This window comes from Pteropus medius, unplaced genomic scaffold (genome assembly GCF_902729225.1).
Source record: "Pteropus medius unplaced genomic scaffold, Ma_sr-lr_union100, whole genome shotgun sequence".
Taxonomy (NCBI): Eukaryota; Metazoa; Chordata; class Mammalia; order Chiroptera; family Pteropodidae; genus Pteropus; species Pteropus medius.
The window spans coordinates 239,376-259,259 of NW_024351731.1; the positions used below are offsets into that span (position 1 = coordinate 239,376).

The 19,884-nt window shown below is 44.8% G+C and overlaps 1 protein-coding gene across 2 annotated transcripts in view; it reads right to left on the reverse strand.

The window, feature by feature from the left end:
• ASAP1 (ArfGAP with SH3 domain, ankyrin repeat and PH domain 1) overlaps positions 1-19,884 on the reverse strand; it is a 294,496-nt gene that overhangs the window by 90,165 nt on the left and 184,447 nt on the right. For both annotated transcript variants that reach the window (XM_039845875.1, XM_039845874.1), the window contains exon 5: positions 15,941-16,086. In XM_039845875.1, coding sequence (XP_039701809.1) covers positions 15,941-16,086 — 146 coding nt within the window. The remainder of the gene's footprint in view (positions 1-15,940; positions 16,087-19,884) is intronic.

Below are 19,884 nucleotides of genomic sequence, written 5' to 3' on the forward strand. Positions count from 1 at the left end.
ATGTGGAGGTAGGTAAGTGAGGCAGGGGCCTGACCCGCTCTCCACCACTCAAGCCAGCACCTGCCTCTCCCCTGCTCGTGGAGAGCCTTGCATTATCTTCTTCAAGGCACTCAGCGTCCCTAACCATTTCGGTGTGTATCTGCTTCCTCGTTCGTTTGCTGTGTCCCCAGTTCGCACACGAGCTCTCTGAGAGTGAGGTCTGTACGCTCACCGCTACATTTCCAGAACTTAGAACACGGCCTAGTGCAGAATAGGCATGCGATAAATAGTTGGAGAGTAAAGGCAATGCGCAATCACATGTGCGTAAGGTTCTTCTTTACGGACTGTTTATACCGATGGCAAGGTCAGTGCTTATCAGCAGGGGGCTGGCTAATCGATTATGGAAGTTCTAAACAGCCATAAAGATGAGAAAGCTCTTCATGTCTAACTTTGGAAATACCTCCAAGATAAGCTGTTATGTGATAAAAGCAAAGTATAAAACAGTATTCATGGTGTACGAGGATTTGTATATGTTTGTGCTTACGTTATTTCTGAAAGGACACAGAGTAAACTGCTGGTTCTGGTCCCTTTCAGGTGTGGACACTAGATGGGTGCGGGGAGGGGAGAGAAACTTTTACGTGTACTGTTTTGCATTTTTTAAAAGTTTGGGTAGCATGTATTATATTGTTTATTCAAAACAAAAGTAAAAATTCTAAAATGAAAAATAAAAACAGTGATTATAAATCATTTTTAATGTTTAGTCATCAATACCTCAAATCCTTTGTGAAATGAAGCAGGAAAAAATCCCATTATGTCATTGCCACCTTGATTTGAAAGCTGTCTGAGAAAAATAACAATAAAGGAATTATGTCATTCTGTGGTTAGTACTGAATGTGAGGGGCGTTTAGGAAGAAAAGTCCTCAAAAGCCATGGACTGACCACACAACACACACAAGACACGTGTCTCAACCTTTTGATGTCGTCACTGTGGTGAGGCATGGGGCCGGAGGCAGTGGACTGTAGATGCATTGATGGAAAACCCCAAGAATTATGAATTTCTCTGTGGTTATCCACACACATACTCTTGGGAGCTGATAAGAAACCAAGAAGTTAAATATTGTATATTGTGAATCCAGGATCTTCCCACTGATGAGCCTATACAAGAAGGCCACAGGAAACGTTTTTAAAACTTATAAACTCTTCCCAACTTACTTCCCAGGAAAAAAGTTAATTTATAAAAACCGGCAAAGGAGGGTTGTTTTGAGTGAAGAGTAACTACCTGCCGATATAAAGATACAGAGAGAAGGCAAAGAGAAAGCAGACCAGTCGCGAGGAGGAAACGCTCAGGAATTACTGAGGGGCAAAGCAGAGCTCCCTTCCTTGGAGACAGAACCTACTTTCTCAGCCATCCTCAGGGGTTGCTCTGTGACAGAGACGAATCACATAACTTCACAGTTGGCGGATTCTGTAACTTTGTTGTTTTTTTTGTTTTTAATTTTCATTTTTTTATTTTCCAGTTCTTTCAGGAACCCTTTTCAGGGCCTGACAAGATGTGCAAGCTGATGTGTCAGAAAGCCATCTCCACAGACACCTGCGACACGCTGACAGAACGCAGTCACGTGGGAGCGCGGGCTTCCTGCCGCACCTTCGCGCTCTTAGAGGGCTTTTAGAAGAGCTTTTCGAATCTTTTCCATGGCTATTTCCCATTTATTTTACTAAAGTTCTACTGACTCCGTTCCCATGTACTCAACTCCAATCCATTTCCTTTCCTTTCATGATAAAGTTGAATCAACCTAAGTTCTTTATGTGACTCCAGCTGACAAGAGATCGAAGGGCATGATTTAAAAAGTGCATCTCCTTCCGTTTTATTAATCCAATGACACAGTGAAAACCACTTGGGGAACGGTACTTAGGTGTGGTCACTGCATATGCTTTCCAAACACACTACTGCTTGTTTCCTTCCTCACAGACGGCTGTCCCCCCTGCGGGTGTAGACATCAAGCCTGACTAGAAATTGGGAATCAATCAGACGGGAGGAAGCGGAGGTCTACCCTTTCACTGTGCAAAAGTGACTTGTTTAAGCAAATAAACTGTAATTAATATTGGCTTTGATAAAATTAACCATTTATTCTTTACAATTGTTTAGACACTGTATGCCATGCCAACAGCCCCCTTGATCCTGGCCGCTGGTGACGACGTCACGAATGGTTTTCCTCGGTGGGCGTGCACACACACATGTACGCACACGCACACGCGCACGCACGCACGCACACACACACCCTCAGTCCTGGTGTTTTTTTTTTTTTTTTTACCTAACCTTATAGCTTTACCATGAAATGAAACGGCCTCATTTATGTCCTGACTGCCACATTACCCATCTCTCCTCTCTGGAAGGTTGCTCCCTAGGGAGGCACTTCATCCTTTCCGTTCACTCACTGACAAGATGCCACTGCAGGAGCGAGAAGCGGTCCTGTAACCTGAGGCCACCTGTGCGGGCTGTGGCGTGCTGCCCCTTGCTGCACAGGTAGAGGGACAGCGGCCCGGCAGCAGAGGGCAGGAGCACACAGCTCTGCGATGCCACCTCCATGCACACGAGACTGCATCGATTAACAAGGACGTAACCGGCCTGCTTTGTCACCCTGCATTAAGTCGGACAGTCTCCCTCCCCTGCCCACGGGTTCTCCCTCTCCTCTGCCTCCAGACAGTTCTGCTGAGAGTAAGGGAATGCAGTCTGCTGCCTTGTTCAACATGCTGGAAAATCCAATTAAAACAAGGAGCCTGCTCCCAGCAGTTAGGCTGATGTCTCCCTGGCAGAAATCAGGTATTCTGTCCCAGTGTTAACTCCTTCATTCCCTGGAGAGCTGTTTACCAGCTAGAAGCTATTTAAACTGGAGCCTTGTCTGTCGCCCAGGCCGCTTCCCGGGGTATTATGATACAGAGGAACCCAGGATGCCCACACGCATGTGGGCCACGCGTTACTCCAGGCCCGGTGACTCTGGCGGACTGTGTCGCCTTGCTGACTCGGTTTCCTGATTTTAAAGTGGGTGTTCCAGCACCTTCTTAACTACCCTGCGCCCATGTGGGAGGGTCAGGGAGACACGACGCCAGTGCAGCTCCCACGCCAGCCGGCACAGGGTGCTGCTTCTACACACTCGGCTTCACCTGACAACCACAGGTGTTTATGTAGTCTGTTCAAACACTCAGCTGGTTAAGGGGAGGGGGCCAAACCATAGCCAGCTCTAACTCCTAAGTCAACGAACCACTTACAGCACTGTCTTTTTGCAGGTATCAGAATGTTCTGAAGGTTATGACATACTCTATACATGAGTGAACCGTAACTATCACGGTCACCGACCTATTAAATGAAACTTTATTTTATTCGGTTGCTTATGCGTTAAGGGGAGACAAAGACCGCCGCTCATGGGTCCGACACAGACGGGAGCTGGTGTCACCACCGCAACTGGACCCTTCGTGGCTGCAGGAGTGACCGGTGCTCACGTGAAGCAGGTAACGTTTTAGAGTGGGAATGATAAGGCCACCTCCATATGCTGCTAAGGGGATGATGTGAGATTTGGATACGAGCTTAGCATTAGCGGTGGAAAAAAATATAATGATGGCATTTCCGATACTGGAAAAGATTTTTTGAAGCTGTGGGGGGCGGTGAGGAGACCCCAAAATGTCCTTCACAGTGTACCACATTCTCTCCGTTGTTTTCCTGCGTCACCCTGCAAGGCAGTCTCTACAAACATTAAGATAATGCAGCCCATTATACCATGTTCTAATCTAGGCTGATCGCCCTGAATTAGATTTATTAAAATGACAAAGAGTACTGTGTTAAACACATTACCTGAAGTTACTGCTCACAGCCACTCTAAGATGGGTCTTAGTCTCAGGCAATTAATGAAGAAAGAGGCTCAGAGATGTTAAGTAACTTGCCCAAGGTCAAAGAGTGACTAAGCAGATACTCGAGTTTTTAATTTAGGTTTCTACTGACTCCGAAGGCCATTCTCATTTCCTGTGCTGTGCTGTTAGGGTGGTCTTTTAAAGTGATTATCAGATCATATCACTCCCCTGTTTAAAACCATTCGGCGGCTTCCCACTTAACTGGATAGAACCGAGCCCACGTTAGGCCCGGCCTTGGCAAGCTGTCCTAAGTCCCTCTGCCCGTCTCCCACCGCCCTTCGTCCGCGCCAGCCCCGTCCAGCTTCTGACCCATCAAGCTCCCTCCCCTTTGCACACGCTGTCCCATCCGTCTGGACTGCTCTTCCTCTGGGTACTGGCCAAGAGCCTTGCAGTCTCCATGTCACTGACCCAATGACCCGTGCTAAACAGGTCACCCCTCCCTCCCCAACCTCCTGTCAGACTCCAGGCAGGACGGGCTCACGTTTAGGGAGTATTGCATTTTACAATCACTTGTCTGTTTCTTCACTGTCTAGAGTGAAGCTTCTTCAAGGTAGGGGCTATGACGTTTCATCCACCGCTGTGTGATACTGAACCCCTAGCACCGTGTAGGCACATTATATATGCTAAATAAAATGCTTGTTGACTGAACAAATGAATTCCTCTCCAAAAAAGCAAAGCCGCTCTGAGACTCGGGAGGCTCAGACAGCCTGAACCAGTCTTCCTGGAGCGCCCGGGGCCAGAATGGAAGGCGGGGGACGGGGCAGATTCGGGACAGGAACGATGGTCAGAGCTGCTCTGGTCAGAGCTGCTCCCAGGACACGGCTAGGGGTGACAGACCAAGGGCACCCTCCATCCAGCAGCACTCAGGCTTTGTCTGTCAACTGGGGAAGAACAGTGCTCGAACCTCGAACCTGCCTCCACCTGGCTGTGTCACTTCTCGTTTCTGCCACTGATTAAATGAAAGGTCTCTGAGGTCTCTAATGTGGTGTCCTGTTATAATAATCTTATAGTTTATAGTCAGCTACTGAGACTCAATGAAACAGTAAAAACGAACAAACAAACCCAGACCAACTGGGTGAAACAGCTACAGGGAGACGGACACTCAAGCTGCCTCAGGAGCAGAAAAGTGGCCTTGGTCCCTCACTCGACAAAGTAGCAAATTAAAACAGTAACTAGACGATTCCGTAATAATGCTCAGGAGTTAGAAGAGTCAATTTGTCATTCCTATCAGAACCGCAATTTTTTTTGGTATAGTCCACCAATGTCCCCTATGAAACTCCCACCGCCACAGAAAGGTAACCTTTTGAAAAAGTCTGAAGTATCTCAAGAAAGCTCCTTAATTTGACTCGAGCAAGGACCAACATGACTACAGGGCCTTGGGCCAGAGGCAGTTTCTCTCCATTTCCGAACTGGCTCACACGATAGCGAAGGAAAGGAAAATGAGAAAAGCACAAAGTGAATTCATGCAGTGACAGAGGCCAGCATCTTAGTCCCCTATCAGCACAGCATGCGCAGAGATCTCAAAAGATGCTCGCAACTATCACTCTAAACAGGGGAACAACAGAAATCTTCAAAATAGGAGAGTGGGTAAATAAACTGTGGTGCAAATGACGGGCATTTCAGACAGCTGTAGGAACAGTCATGAACGGGGCCTCTGAGGTCTGCAGATCTGTCTGCGGGGGGCGGGGGGCAGCTACTGGTAATGGGGGCTCCCACCGGCTTCAACCAGGGCCAGCCATTCTGCTTTAGGAGGCTGTCTGTATGCTTCCAACTAAGTAAAGGTTCTTAGGCTACAATATTTTACAAAACAAAAACATTTTTGAAACATATAAACAAGTGAAAATCGGTTCTACAATAGCACTAAAGTGTGCGGCCCATGCTAAAAATTCACATGACTAAAAAATAAACATAAGAATGAAAGACATATGTATAAGTAGGAAAAAAGGTTAAAGGATAACATAGGGATACATATTTCAGCCCCTCAAGAGTGGTTTGTAAGGTTATTGGTGATTTTTATTTTAGTCTTTTTTTCCCCTGTATTTTTCTAAGTTTTCAAAAATAAATTGGTATTTTTGGATTCAGAAAGTTATTAAAAAGAAATATGACACAGAAACACAAGAGGGCGATATAATCAACCAGCAGCCTATTTCTCACTCAACTTGTTATTGGATTTAATACGTTATACAAACCGGACGGCATGTATGAAAGTAAAAATAATCAGGTAGTGAATTCAAAGGAATAAAGTTACACCTTCTCTATAACACTAGAGAATTCTGGATCTCTGTCGAGAATGACAACCTTTATTAGTGGTTCTCAAAGTGTGGTCCTCAGGCTGCCAACGGCGTCAGCACCGCCTGGAAAACTCGTTAGAAATGAAAACTCAAACCTAGTTAATCAGACACTGGGGGCGGGGCCCAGTGACCTAAGTTTAAACAAGCTTCCTCAGGGAGATGGATGCAAGGTCAAGTTTGGGCACCGGTGCCTTGGACTAAGGGCTGCCCAAGGCTCCTTCAGAGAAGAGACCTACAGTCAGAAGGTGGAAATCAGTGGCCCGCGGAGACATGGTTGCTTACCGTGAAGAATGAACAGAGGTAAGCGTTTATTCTGCCCTGCGAGAGCTGGGTCGGACTTGAGGAGGTGGGAACCCAATTACACCGTACACGGAAAGCATCGGGGACTGGCAAGACTGGATTTCAGCAGAAAGTATGGTTCTGCTGCAAGTTTTACAGAGAAAATGGGTAGGTGTAGGAGTATCAGAGAATATGAGACTTCCTTAACGTAAAATAACGCAATTATATTTTGTCTAATTCAATTTAAGCAAATGATGGGTTATATTCAACATCATCTCCTACATCAAGAGCGAAAATGAAAGCACCATTTTCCTTTGCATTATATGCAGTATCAGATTTCATTTGAGAGTAATTATAAGGAAAGGGGGAGTAGCTAAGTTTTTGAAGACCAAGATAAATGGGAAAGAAAGCAAAAGGAGAAAAAGCCCGTGGAGCTGTGCTTTGGTTTAAAAAAGACATCCCAGCCCTGAGGGGTTCTCTATTGTGCTTGAAACGATTAATCAGTTAGTTCACGATCAACTTTCAGAGCCTTAATTTCATTTCCACGCATGTCATGTGTAATTCGCTATGTTTAAACTAGAACAAAACCATACTGTGATATCGAATCACATTTTCCTTGCCTTAGCTGAATATCTTTATCATACATTATATACATTTTATAACAAACTTTTACTTAGGAAGCACCTTCTCAACACAACTTAAAAATCTAATCAAATAAACAAAGACGCACACAGGGCTTACCACGTTCCGGGAGGGCACAGCCATGTCTTACAGTAGACATTCTCGTCTCCATTTAACCCTAAAATAACAGACGTCTGCTGCTCCGTCTGCCTGCCCGCCCTTCTCTGCTTGGTCCCTACCGTCATGTTTCGGCAGTCACTTCACTTGATCCGCACTGAGAATTTTAGAATTCAAAGAACCGATCTAAGTGGCAGCTGGGATGGGCACCATCGGTTGGTATATTTCAAGGCCATCTTTGCAGAAAAGAACCTGCTTTGATATTACGCCTGTGATGCCAACTGCTGCCAGGAAACCAAGTAAGTTTCCTCTACAGAAAGCAGGCAGTTAAAGGAATCTGGTCCTATACCCATGTCCATCTTTCCTTATGAAATTAAGTAGCGCTTTAGTGTAAACTATGAAAATATTCTATATAGGCAATCTGTTAAACAGAATGTGAAAGTCAAGCTTAGCACAGACCTAGGACAGAGTGGACACAGTAAATGCTGGCTGAGTCAAGGCCACAAGTTAGAAAGTCTTTCCTTCCTTTTCAAATACTGAAGTATAGATGTTCACCTCACTTTTTAAATACCCAGTGAATAAACCAATGCTTAAAACTGTTTAATGTTTCTATTCAACGAAAAGAGCCTCTAGAAGCCTAAGAGGATCGTTTTGTAAATATCTACCAATTACTGACGACTCAGCTCGAGGGTCTCCCTTCTGCGAGGCCGTCCTTGGCGGCCCTGCTTTCTGGTGAAGGGGCGTGTGAGGGGCTGCAGGCATCCGCCTCTGGCGACCTAGCTTGGGAAACGGCGCAGCGGGGACCTGAACTCGGTTTTATCCGCCTGCCGAGGCGTGCTGCTTCTGCCAGCTCTCCGCACTTCCCGCTGCTTAACACGGCCGGGCAGGGTCAGTGAAAAGGCCCGTTCATTCTTAGTGGCAGATGTAGTAAGCTTCACGTTCAAGACTGAATCAGTAGGCTGTTTCTTCATGTTTAAACTTAAAGGTCCCAAAGGCACCAAAAGATATAATCTAAAATAAATGGTATAGTGTAAAGAAGCAACCAGTTTAAATAATCAGAATTTACATATTGAAATGAAAATAAGAAATAAATTCTATAAATGTAGTGGAATATAATTAAAACAAAGGAACACAATAAAATGAAGTGGATCACCTGTCCAGCAAAACATCTAAACCAGCATTTCTCAAAGTGGTTCCATGGGAAGTTAATGCTTCTTATACAACGAAAAGGTTTGTGGTCAATTATGCTGAGAAAGGCCTTTGCATTGGACAGTTCTCTTTGTCATAGGATGCCTTCGAGCCTTTGACATACGACTGTGCGCTGTCAATCCCCAAGGGTAACGTGTAATGTCCAGAACTCTTGACAAAAACAAGGCATGAGATCAGTGTCTTGAGGCGTCTCACACTCCGATACTCTTCTTCCCAGGCAAGAGGGAGCCGGACGCACTGGGCCCGGCACGGCCACTGCACATGGCTGCACAGAGTGGACACGGCTGAAGCACCCACCGGGCTTGACCCAGGGGAGCCTGAAACCCAGCCACGCTCCCCAGGAAAGGCGCCCTAGCTGGGCTGCAGGCCTGGCCCAGGAGCCTGGTTCCGGAGGTGGTGGCCTGGTCTGAGTAAGTGCAGGTACAAACAGGTCAGGGGCAACAATCTGCAGAGGAATCCAAAATCAGCTGAAGACAGACATTTAGTCTGAGGCAGGCGGGCGAAATGGCAGAATCCAGGTAAGAGGCCGTGCCTGAGATGCAAAACGAGAAATCCAGGGAGGGTGGAAGGGGTCAAAGACGAGAGGGAGTGTGAGGCTGAGTCTGGTGCATTTCTCTGAGCCAAGGAAAATATCTGTGTTTGCTTTTCACACGTGCCTCCAGATTTGGGCCTGCGAAGGAGCTCTGGAGGCTTCTGGAACCAAGGTCCTGCAGACAGAAGGCTGTTCATTACCTCAAAACAGCGTCTGCCTCGCCCTTGCAACATCTGTGCCCTTGCTTTACTCGCTGTTCTCTTCATCGATACTTTCGCTTCAATGAACGAAAAGTAAACTTTGTGCCATGTCCATAAACGGACGGCCACACCACTGGATCGGCGTCCGTGTGCTGCTGGAGGGCACAGAACCCGGCCGTGACCACTTGGCCATGAACGCTGGCTCTGACAGCTACTCAGCAAGCGGACTCAGTTTTCTCAGCTGTTAAATAGTTACGGCTACTACCCGGTAGGACTGATTTGAAGAGTAAAATGAGGCTATAGATATATGTTTAATACAAGACAGTTTGTTTAAAAATAAACAAACAAGCAAACCTATTTAGCAGCAAAACCTGACCTGAACTGAATTCATTTGTTGGGAAAGCTCTGACATGAACTCTCCAGAGTCTTTATCCCACTTCATGTCAATATTCGCATATTTCACTGCTGAGATGGAACTGTGTTTAATTATGAGGACCTGCCTGAGAATTCACTGAGGGTGTTACCTAGTGCATGGTGTATACACTCTATCTTCTGAGATCTGTAAAATTCTGAATTTTGAAACACACCTTAACCCCAAAAGTTTGGGATAAGAGATTCTGGACTTGGATGATATGTATGTGCACAATATCTCTGTGTATAAATCTATAAAACCATTTCACATGACACACTATAATATTAGTATTAACAGTTAGAATTATTAATGATCTTCATTTTCTTATTTTTTTCCATAATTCTAAAATTTTTGTACTGAACATGTATAACTTTTAAAATAGAAGGTTAAAAGAAAAACTTTTCCCTCTTACCCACATGAATGGGTCTCATTTCGTGAAACGCCCACATTATGACCTGTCAGTGAGGCGCGTCAGGGTATGAGGGATGTCTGGCAGATCAAATGCTGAGAACTTCCAATGATGGGTTCCCACTTTGCAAAAACAATGAGGTTGTTTTTAAATGTACGATACCATCTGGGGTACCAGGGGGCTTCCAATTTACTGTTGTATGTACCCATGATCTCTAGATCTTTCAGTATTTCAAAGGAGAACTTGAGAAATAATCTGCTAAAAATCTAGATCTAACCTGTACATTTTTAGCTATTCCCATTTGAGGGGGAAGAAGAAGAAGAAAAAAAAATACAAAACCCCCTAATTCAGACCACACTACCTTGCAGTCGGAGTCTGCAAACAGGAAATGCGAGGCAGCTGAACAAGTCTTCGCTGTGCCTCAGCAGCTCTGAAGCAATAACTGCCCTTTAACCACTGAAGGAGGCTCAGGCTCTGATGAAAGCCACAGAATTGTCCAAACGCTCAGGCCAGAGAAGGAGCCAGAGGCGCCGAGGGTCCTCCTGGCTGGACTGCAACCCTTCTGGGCACCTCCTGCTATTTTAAACAAGGTTTTACATTTGTTTTCTAAAGCTATTGCTACACTGGCGCTCTTGGGGTACCGTTTAAATGGTTTTCCTCTGCCCACTGAGAAGCTATTTCAGTCCACCAGTGACTTCTTTCTGGTCCCATTTTGTGGTTTGGTAACTGAATGCAGGCAATTCCAGGTTGACTCCTGAACGTCTTCGCCGGGCTCACGGGCCAAGATGGCCTGACTCTGAGAATAGAGCAGCACTGTTTAGCAATGACATCACTGCTTTCCTTGAAATGGTTAAAAAAAAAAAAAGATTCAACATAATTTTTGTATTGTCTGTTTAATCAAATGAATAACAAAAAACACAGAAACAGCTAAGACTCCTACTTCCTTTTCCTTTTTATTTTAAACAAAGAAGCTACATTGTAAAGGAAGGCTTCATCATGAACATATTAACTACGAAAGGGCTTTCAAAGTAGAAGGAACAGAGGGATAAAGGGATAAAGAGCTTCTGCCCCAGGGATGACAAGTGATTTGCTACGTCAGGAGACGGCTTTGATTAGGACGGCATCTTTAACTGGAGGAAGGATGAGTTGCGATTGGTAAATCAACTAAAGAAATATTTCTAATAATTTTTTAAAATGCTACAGTCTACTAAGCATATGCTGTGAACCAAACCTATGATACTTCACATAAAAGCCCATGCACTTAAAACCTCGCCACAAACACATTATAAATAACATTAGTGACATAGGTTATGTCCACATTGCCCAGGCTTCTTTCTCACCACTACGAGGCAGCATTCCCCAGACACACTCTGAACAAGATGAACAAGTCCGCTTCTGGGAGGAAGCAGCTAATCGCTTCACCTTTGGGGAATCGCGACCACATAAGGGACTTCGACTAGAGGAAGAATTTCACAAGACAGAGAAAGACTAACTTAGGAAACTGGTAAAAGTGAAAAGGACGAGGGATTATACAGATCAGCGGTCTGGAGACAAAGCAAGGACGTGAGGGTTTGCACATCTGCTCTATACTTAAATTTTTATATAATAACTAGATTATTGAAGATTTCTCTCTCTCTCTTCCTACTTCGATGATTTGTATGTTTGTTTAACCTTTTTTATTTTGAAAACAATTATGGACTCATAAATAGTTGCATAAATAGTACAGAGAGGTCCCTTGTACCCGTCGACCAGCTTCTCCCAAAAGAAATAGCTTATGTGTGTCATCTATTCATCTGTCTGTCCATCTATTCATCCATCCATCCATCCATCCATCCATCCATCCCACCACCCACCCCACCCACCACACCATCATCAAAACCCAGAAATCAACATTGGTACAAGATGGTTAACTAGGCTACAGACCTTACTTAAATGTCACCGATTTTTGCATGCACTTGTTTTTGGTATGTCTTTGTGTATAGTTTCATGACATTTTACCCCATGTATAGATCAGTACAGCCACCACCACCATCAAGATAGAGAATTATCCAACAACACAGAGGAACTCCCTTGGGCCACTCCTTTATAGTCACACGCCTGACCCTTCTCTAGCCCCCGGTAACCACTGACCTGTTCCCCATCTCTATAACTTTGGATGACTTAAACTTTTGTCAGAAAAATACACAAACGACAAGGTTATCTTGTTAAAAATCACTCTTATGAGACTTTTCACTTTGAGGTGTCAAAAGTCCAAAATGACATACTGCAATAAAATAAATTAAGAGATTTAAATTTTTCTCAGTTTTAAATTCTAATATAGTCAGTATGTATAGAAATAGTCCACATAAACAAAAACTCTGGTGTCCTCAATCATTTTCAAGATTGGGGTCCCAAGCCCAGAAAGTTTGAAAACTACTGGCTAATACTCTGTCCCTCTTTTCCAGTGTGCTGTTAACTCACTGACGAGGGAAATGGAGGGGAAAGTAGATAAGAAAGGACTTTGCAAGCTAAACGCTAACAGGAGGCTGGTGAGTACTGGTACGGGTTGCAGACGTCACGTCGGGCGGGCCGCTGGCATCCACGCAGTCTGCGAAGGCGATGTCATAACTCTGTAATTTTGGGGGGTGGGGGGGGCAGCACCGCTGAAACAGTACACGAACTGATCTGCAGGGCAGATGGGCTCAAGCCCCAAGCCCACTACTTCCCAGGCATGTTAACTTTTGGAGATTTGGTGCACTAATCTGATATGGCTTCCTATACCTGCCATGCACTGGGAGTTGCCATAAAGATCGAATGAGAAGACGTAAATGGTGATAAAAGCTTGTCTTTGTGAAGCAAATTCCACATGTCAGGTACTGTGCTTACTGATTTACATCCATGACCCCAGTGAAGTCCCACCACTACCAAGAAGAGACTATGATTTCTGTTTACAAATAAGAAAACCTAGCATTAGAGAAGCTACGTGATTTGCCTCAGGCTACAAAGCGAGTAAGGCGCCAGCTGCTGGGACTCTCCATATTGCACCCACCACCTGCATTTCAGCCTCTCTCATCTTCTATGATGAGGTAGAAATTTACAAGGTAAAACAACTTTCTACAAAAACCACTCTCTAGGACGCAGAGGTGAGGGGCAGTAAGAAAAGCGAGGTACTTTACAACCTGACTTGGTGTCTCGACTCTGGTACGAACTCAGAGTCATCGGCTACGACCAAAATCCTCTCTGGGGTCCTCGGGTGTTGTCAGTTTAATAGCAGAAGCTGGTTAATAAAAACCAGCCTCAGCCCTCCATGCTGTTAACGCCAACATCTGTGCAGATCTTCGGGGTTTTCACAAACATCTCACTTGGTCATCATCTCTTCCACAATCACTGAAAGTTCAGACAAACATCTGAACTGTGACTGATAGTCACCATCACTTAGTGGTCGGTATTTCTCAGGACCAACCCTTCAGAAACTCCTAAACACACACAACACTTGCAAAACCGACTGCTTACAGGTAAAACAAATCATCCACGCTTCTCCCTATTTCGAGTGAGTCGAAACAGAAAGCGAGCCCGGACCTTTCATTTTCCTCCATAAAAATAAGTAAGGTTTTAATACAAACTATTAAAGTACCCATTATAAGCTATATCTTAATTAGAAATGTTATTTTTCAGTATTTACTATAGAACCTGGAACACAATAGGTATTTGGTATTTGCTGGTTGAACTGAGGATGTAATTAGAAAGTCTAAAAAATATGAAAGTACCTTTTTTCAATCTTATTATCTAAATTTCAGCTGTATCCAACTGCTACTTAGTGTCCTCACTAGCCTAAGGGAATAAAATTTGGGAGAATCGTCTGAGAAATACCAGTTCCTCTGGGGGGGCGTGATCCAGAGCTTCAATGGGGGGAGGTGCTCCCCAAAACACCTCAGCCTGTGACTGCAGGTGCTGCAAGCTGACCCAGAAACCCTCCTCCCAGAAGGCTTGGCTTCCCCTACAACCTCTGCTCCAAGGCACAGCCCATCGACCTGGTTGGTTGGTTTGCTCTTTCCTTTCCTGGGAAAACATAAAGGGGAAACTTGCCGACTGTCGTCAGGTCTTCTAAACTCCTGGGACTGACTTTTTATGCCATCGAAATGGCGTTCCCTTAGTAACCAACTATAACACGAACTGAGTCCTCTACCTGCTCCCTCTTCAAAGGAAAGATGTTTGTATTTGTATTTTTAATGAAATGAACTGGGTCTTCTTGCAATTTCTTGTAGATCTTCCTTATATTAGGATTGTTACACAAAGTTATTGAATAAGAAGTCCACACACTAAGCACATTGCCAGGTTGATGAAAGTGTTCAGTAAATACCAGTCCTTTTTGTAGGGCGCTCAGCAAATGTATTATTAGATAAGCAAATGCAGACAATGAGTGATGCTCTAGAGGCCGCTGGCTTGTGCAGATGGACCGCGCGCGCGCGTGCACGCGCACACACACACACACACGCGCACACACACACACACACAGTGGACAAGAACCTCCAGGGAGGGAAATGCAGAAGCGGACTGGGCCTGGAACTTAACAACTGATGACTCTCGACTTAGGCCAAATACACTTGGTCTCCAGGAAACTAAAGGGTAGCAAGAGATTCATGTGAAAACGCCTACCTCGGGAAAAACAGAGCTTCCTCCCAGAGCGAGCCTTTTATCACTTATAACCAAAGAGACTTGTCGGTCTTGTTTCACTTCCTTTGTTCCCACCACATGACCCTTTCAGCAACGCCGCCAGCAAAAAGGCAGGCAGTACCCGGAGAAAGGAGAAATGAGGGGGCCCCTTTCTGAATAGAAGAGATTTAAACCATCTGAAGATTTACAAAATATCATGGCTTTATCTAAGAAACTCCAAAGTGCAGGACTCTGTACACACATATACTCATCCGGTATGAAAGAGGAAAGAGAGAAAGAATATTCTGATCGGTCAAATATTCAGGTTAATATAGTATACTATGGAACGTTAGCTTCCAGTTTTCTAAGAGGGCATATTCGTCTGTGAGCCGGCCATCTGTATCAAATAGATCTGTGACAAGGTTCTCACGTAAGGCCACAGAAGCCCGTCTGGTATCTGAGTAGCTGACCCAGGGTCAGGACACGTGGAGTCTGAGTTCTGCACCCCTAAAGGAGGCCAAGATGCGAAGCTGAGAGACTGAGGGCGAGGGTGTGGGGACAGCTGCTCTTCACTGGCGAAAGGCCTTCAACCTCCCTGTCCCCCACCCCCATCCCCGCCCCTCAGGACTTAGGAGAAAAGAGGTTTGATTAAATTGACTCCCAGAGAAGTGTGACGCACAGAAGGGACCTTCCTCAGCGTGGACACAGTGTGAGGGTTGGGGAGGGTGGTGGGCACAGTTTGGTGATGGCTGGACAATACCACCTGGCAAAGAGGTCCCCCACCCCCAACCCTGTGTCTGCCTCCTAAGGTCAGCACCTCCAGTATACTAGGATTTTAAGGATTCTTCTTGTCATCTGCTTTTGAAACCAGATTCTTTAAGTCTCAAAATCTTTTTCTTGGTAGGGGGTTAAAAGGATGCGGGGCACTGGGGGAGGTTAATGATTCGTAATTCAGAGATCAAAATCATCTTCACACGAGTGAGGCGGAACGTGTATGTTTGACACAGAAATCATCACCACTCTTTCAATTAACTGAAAGGCAAAAGTTGCTAAAAGCTATCTAAAATAAAAACAAAACCACAGCAGAATGTGGAAAAGCGCTCAGGTTGACCTGCCTCTTTCAGATTTATTACATCTACCCTGCTGTCAGCTGGGCCAGAGGTACACATTCTAGAAATTTCACCATGGAATCTTTTCTGACTGTGATTCCATGACTTCTAGTCAACTCAAAGCAATTATTCAGTATTTGAGTTATATCTTATTATTCCTATTTAAATAAAGTTTGTTTTGGACCTTAAAAAAAAACCAAACTTTTTGGCTGTAATTTTTTAAAAAGTCACTTTCGAAACGGCTTACCAGATTTTTCAGCAGTGTGGACAGCTCCTTTGTAAGAGTTGAAAACTTGACAAAAGCAGTGCCAAGATCTGGGTTGTCTCGACTTAAAAAATTACTCCCAAACTTATCAAGAACTTGTGCATAGTTTTCTTCATTTTGTACGTGATCTAAAAAAGAAGAAAGAAGAGTGTGAGCTATTACTTGCCATGACGACGAGTTATTTTGAACATCAATTGATCACTAGAAACTCTCAAAAGGTAAGCGAAGAGAAACGGCATCAATTATTTCTTGAACATGTCCAGAAGGTGGTTAGCAGGGCACTGACTGTTCTCACTCACTCTTTATTAAATGAGGCTCCCTTTCTCCATCAGAGCACGTAGCTCACCTATATCTCAGTTAATCCAGAAACTCTTCATAGGTTGAGGGGTAAAATTATCACATTTTCAAGCCACTGGGAAACGATGATGATCAGAAAACGAGGAGAAAATTCTCCTAAGAAAATTGACCTTGAGATGCAAAAGAGAAGTCCATGTGTTCTAACATGTTTCTTTCTCTGCAACCAATCGTAGCTTCAATATTTTCTAAGCCCGGAGTCTGAGGAGCAGCAACTGTAACAATGCTGCCTCGCGTACCATCTCTCGGTGCCAAGTGTGTATCTAGGTTTCACATTTGGCTTCGCCACCTGTGAGCTCACTACCTTAGCCTTTCATCTGCCATGGCTACTACCCTAGCTGCCACATAAGAGGTAGTAATTAAATATCTACGAACAAATTTCCTCACTCTCTGAGCTTTGGTTTTCTGACCTATGAAATGAGACTAGTATCCATCTACCTTACAAGATTGTGGTGCTGATGGGTTGATATAAAGGATACAAAAGTTTCTCCATATGTAAATGCTTCATAAATAACAACTCCCACCTCTCTGAAACATTTTCTTTTTAAAAACCTTAAATTTGTTGGGGTGACATTGGTCAATCACATGATGTTTCAGGTGCACAATTCTATAACACATCGTCTGCGTGCTTCACTGCGTGTTCATCACCCGTAGTCTAATCTCCCCTCGTCACCATGTATTTGACTGGCTTTACCCTCCTCAGCCCCCTCCCCTCTGAAAACCACCACACCGTTGTGTGTGTGTCCACGAGACGGTGGAAACGCTGTCCACTTGGGTTCCAGAAATCACACTCGCCTCGCGGTCCTCCCCACCACACGGCAGAACCTCTCTCCTCTGTCTCTGCTGGGTCTTCGTCTCCCTGACCTCATCGTGTGGCCGGGCCCTCGCCTCATCTTTGGGCCTTTATTCTTCTCTATCAATGCGCCTTTTCTTGAGACCTCCCCAAATCTTACAGCTTTAAATAACTTCTACCAGCCGATGACTCCCAAACTGATGTGCCCAGCCCAGACCCAAACTCGCCCCTGAAATACAGACTTAAATGTCAACTGCCTACTCAATACTTCCACGAGGATGCCCAATAATTATGTTCGATCTTAACATGCCAAACACAAACCCTTGATGCTCTCGCCCAGTTCAGTCCTCTGCGGTCCCGTGTCTCAGTTAATGGTACACACGTTCTTGTAGTTGTTCGGGCTGAAGCCCATTAAGGCATGCTTGATTTTTCTTTCTCACGCCCCAGATGCAATCCACTGGCAAATGCTATTGCCTCTACCTTTCAAATACATCCAAAATCTGACAATGCCTCACCATCTCCATGTCTATCAATCTTATCCAATATCATCTCTTGCCTTGATCACTGCCAAAGCTTCCTGCAAGAGTCTCTTATTGTGGCTCTTGCTCTCCTACAGCCTGTTCTCCACACAGCACCCAATGTGATCCTACAAAACTGGGCATCAGATCTCGTGCCTCTTACGGCAGACAGTCACTCATCACAAATATCTAGATTCCCAGTCCTTACAGGATGATAGAAAGCACTGCACGTCCCCACGCCCTTGAAGGAATAAGGCATGGGATGTGACCTGCACTGACCAAAGAAATGGGAGTGGAGCTGATGGGCACCGCTCACGCAGAAGCGTTTCAGACGCCTGTGTGTGACTCTCCCCCTCCCCCCGCCCTCCGTTGTGTTCTACAGGGAAGCATGAATTTGTATGGAGGTCCACGGGAGATGTATGATATTTGCTGAATGAATAAATGAACAAATAAGTATCGAACAAAGTCCTATCAATCAAAATCATATCTTTCAAGGCTTAATTCAACGCCTTTTTTCTTGATAAAGCCTTCTCTTGATAAAGCCTTGCCCGTAATTCTCTGCACCTCTTCTCCCATATTTTCTACCACACCGTATCAAGTTTGTACGAGCTTAGATCTCTCCCAGCCGCCGGACCATGAGATGCAGAGAGTGCCTCTGGCTCGCCGCTGTGTCCCCTCCCATCCACCACCACTGCGTATTTGTCACTGAGCTAGGCTTACAAAACTAGGGCTCAGGAAACGTCTCTTGACTTGGGTTTGATTTCCTTCCCTTCTTAAACTTCCCAGGTTGTTCGATAATTGAGATGAAATTTTGAAGTATTTCATTCTCAAACACCGTCGATAACTGCATGGGAACAATCGGCACTCACGAAACAGAACGTGTCTGGACTGGGGAAGGAAGTGTCAACATGACGAAGGACGCGAGCCTCACAGCAGTCCAGCAGGATGAAATGAGGACCCAGCAGCCTTCTAATCATCACCACATTAAAATTTCATGCTGCCTACGTGGATGTCAGCATTTCGGGCTGAGATATTAAAAAAGATAAGATGCAGCTCTGGTTACTGCCCAAGTTCACTGAGAGACGTGGCTCAGGAAAACACAAAAGAAAGGCCTCATCAGCTCGACAGACAGGATGCACGTGTCTGATCCCCCTCAGAGGCTGCAGCTACCCCTGACACCCTCTGTCTGAGGCCAGAGAGCCTCGCTCCACACTGAGAGTCTCACCTTGCCTGACACTATCTTCTGCTTTTGGAGGCCAGCAAAAAAAGAATTCAGCTGCCTGTCCATTCCAACTGCTTTCGAGAGAAGTGTCTCAGTGGTAAATAGAACATAAGTATCAGGCTTTTGATTTGTTTGCTTGAAATGATAAAACAGTTCAAATGGTGGATATAAAAATCTTTATATTAACAGAATACCAATGTATCCACCAAGCAGTTAAGAAAGAATTACAGAATGCTTCCTCTCCCTGTTCCTGTCCCCAAGCCTAACCTCTTCCTTCTCTCTCCAGACACGGCCATTCTCCTGAACTTGGATTTTCATGCAGGTGTTAGAATTACAAGAAACTCTCAGTCTACCAGGGACGATGATGGACTCATCGAAGATAGTCTTGCCTAAGACAGAGAGAGGCCACAGGTAGGGAGCACTGGCTTTCTTTTTGAACCTTCTCTGACCCAAATGCTTTTCACAGTATCATATTTAACCTTCACCAGAACTCTGCAAGGGAAGAATTACACTTATTGGGCTGAGGAAATGTAAAATGTGATGTGAGGGGGGCAGAAGGCGAGACTGGATAAAGCTAAGTACAGGTGAGGTCAGGGAGCCTGCAGGTTTTGCTAATTCCACAACTGAATGACGATATAGTCGATACAGAGGTAAACATCTATGCGCATGGGTGCGTCTGTGTGCAAGGATTAATCACATGGACATCTGCATGTACGTGAAATTTCCCTGTGTGACACATATTTTAAAATATAACAGCGAATTCTGTCAACTATGGCTTAGAATAATACTAAAAATCCTATTAAGGGTGGAAATGATGGGAATTAAACGTAAGGTCCTTAGAACAGTGTCTGGCTTGGGACCCGTAAAATATCAGCCATTATTACTGCTACTCCCACAATTAGTTACACTGTGGAGAAGTATTTACATCAAACAGCATAGCAACATGTCTCGCGTTTCAAGAATTTTTTACATACTGCGTTATAAATCTAACTGACAATTCACTGGAAAGATTATATAAACACATACATCTCTTTGAACA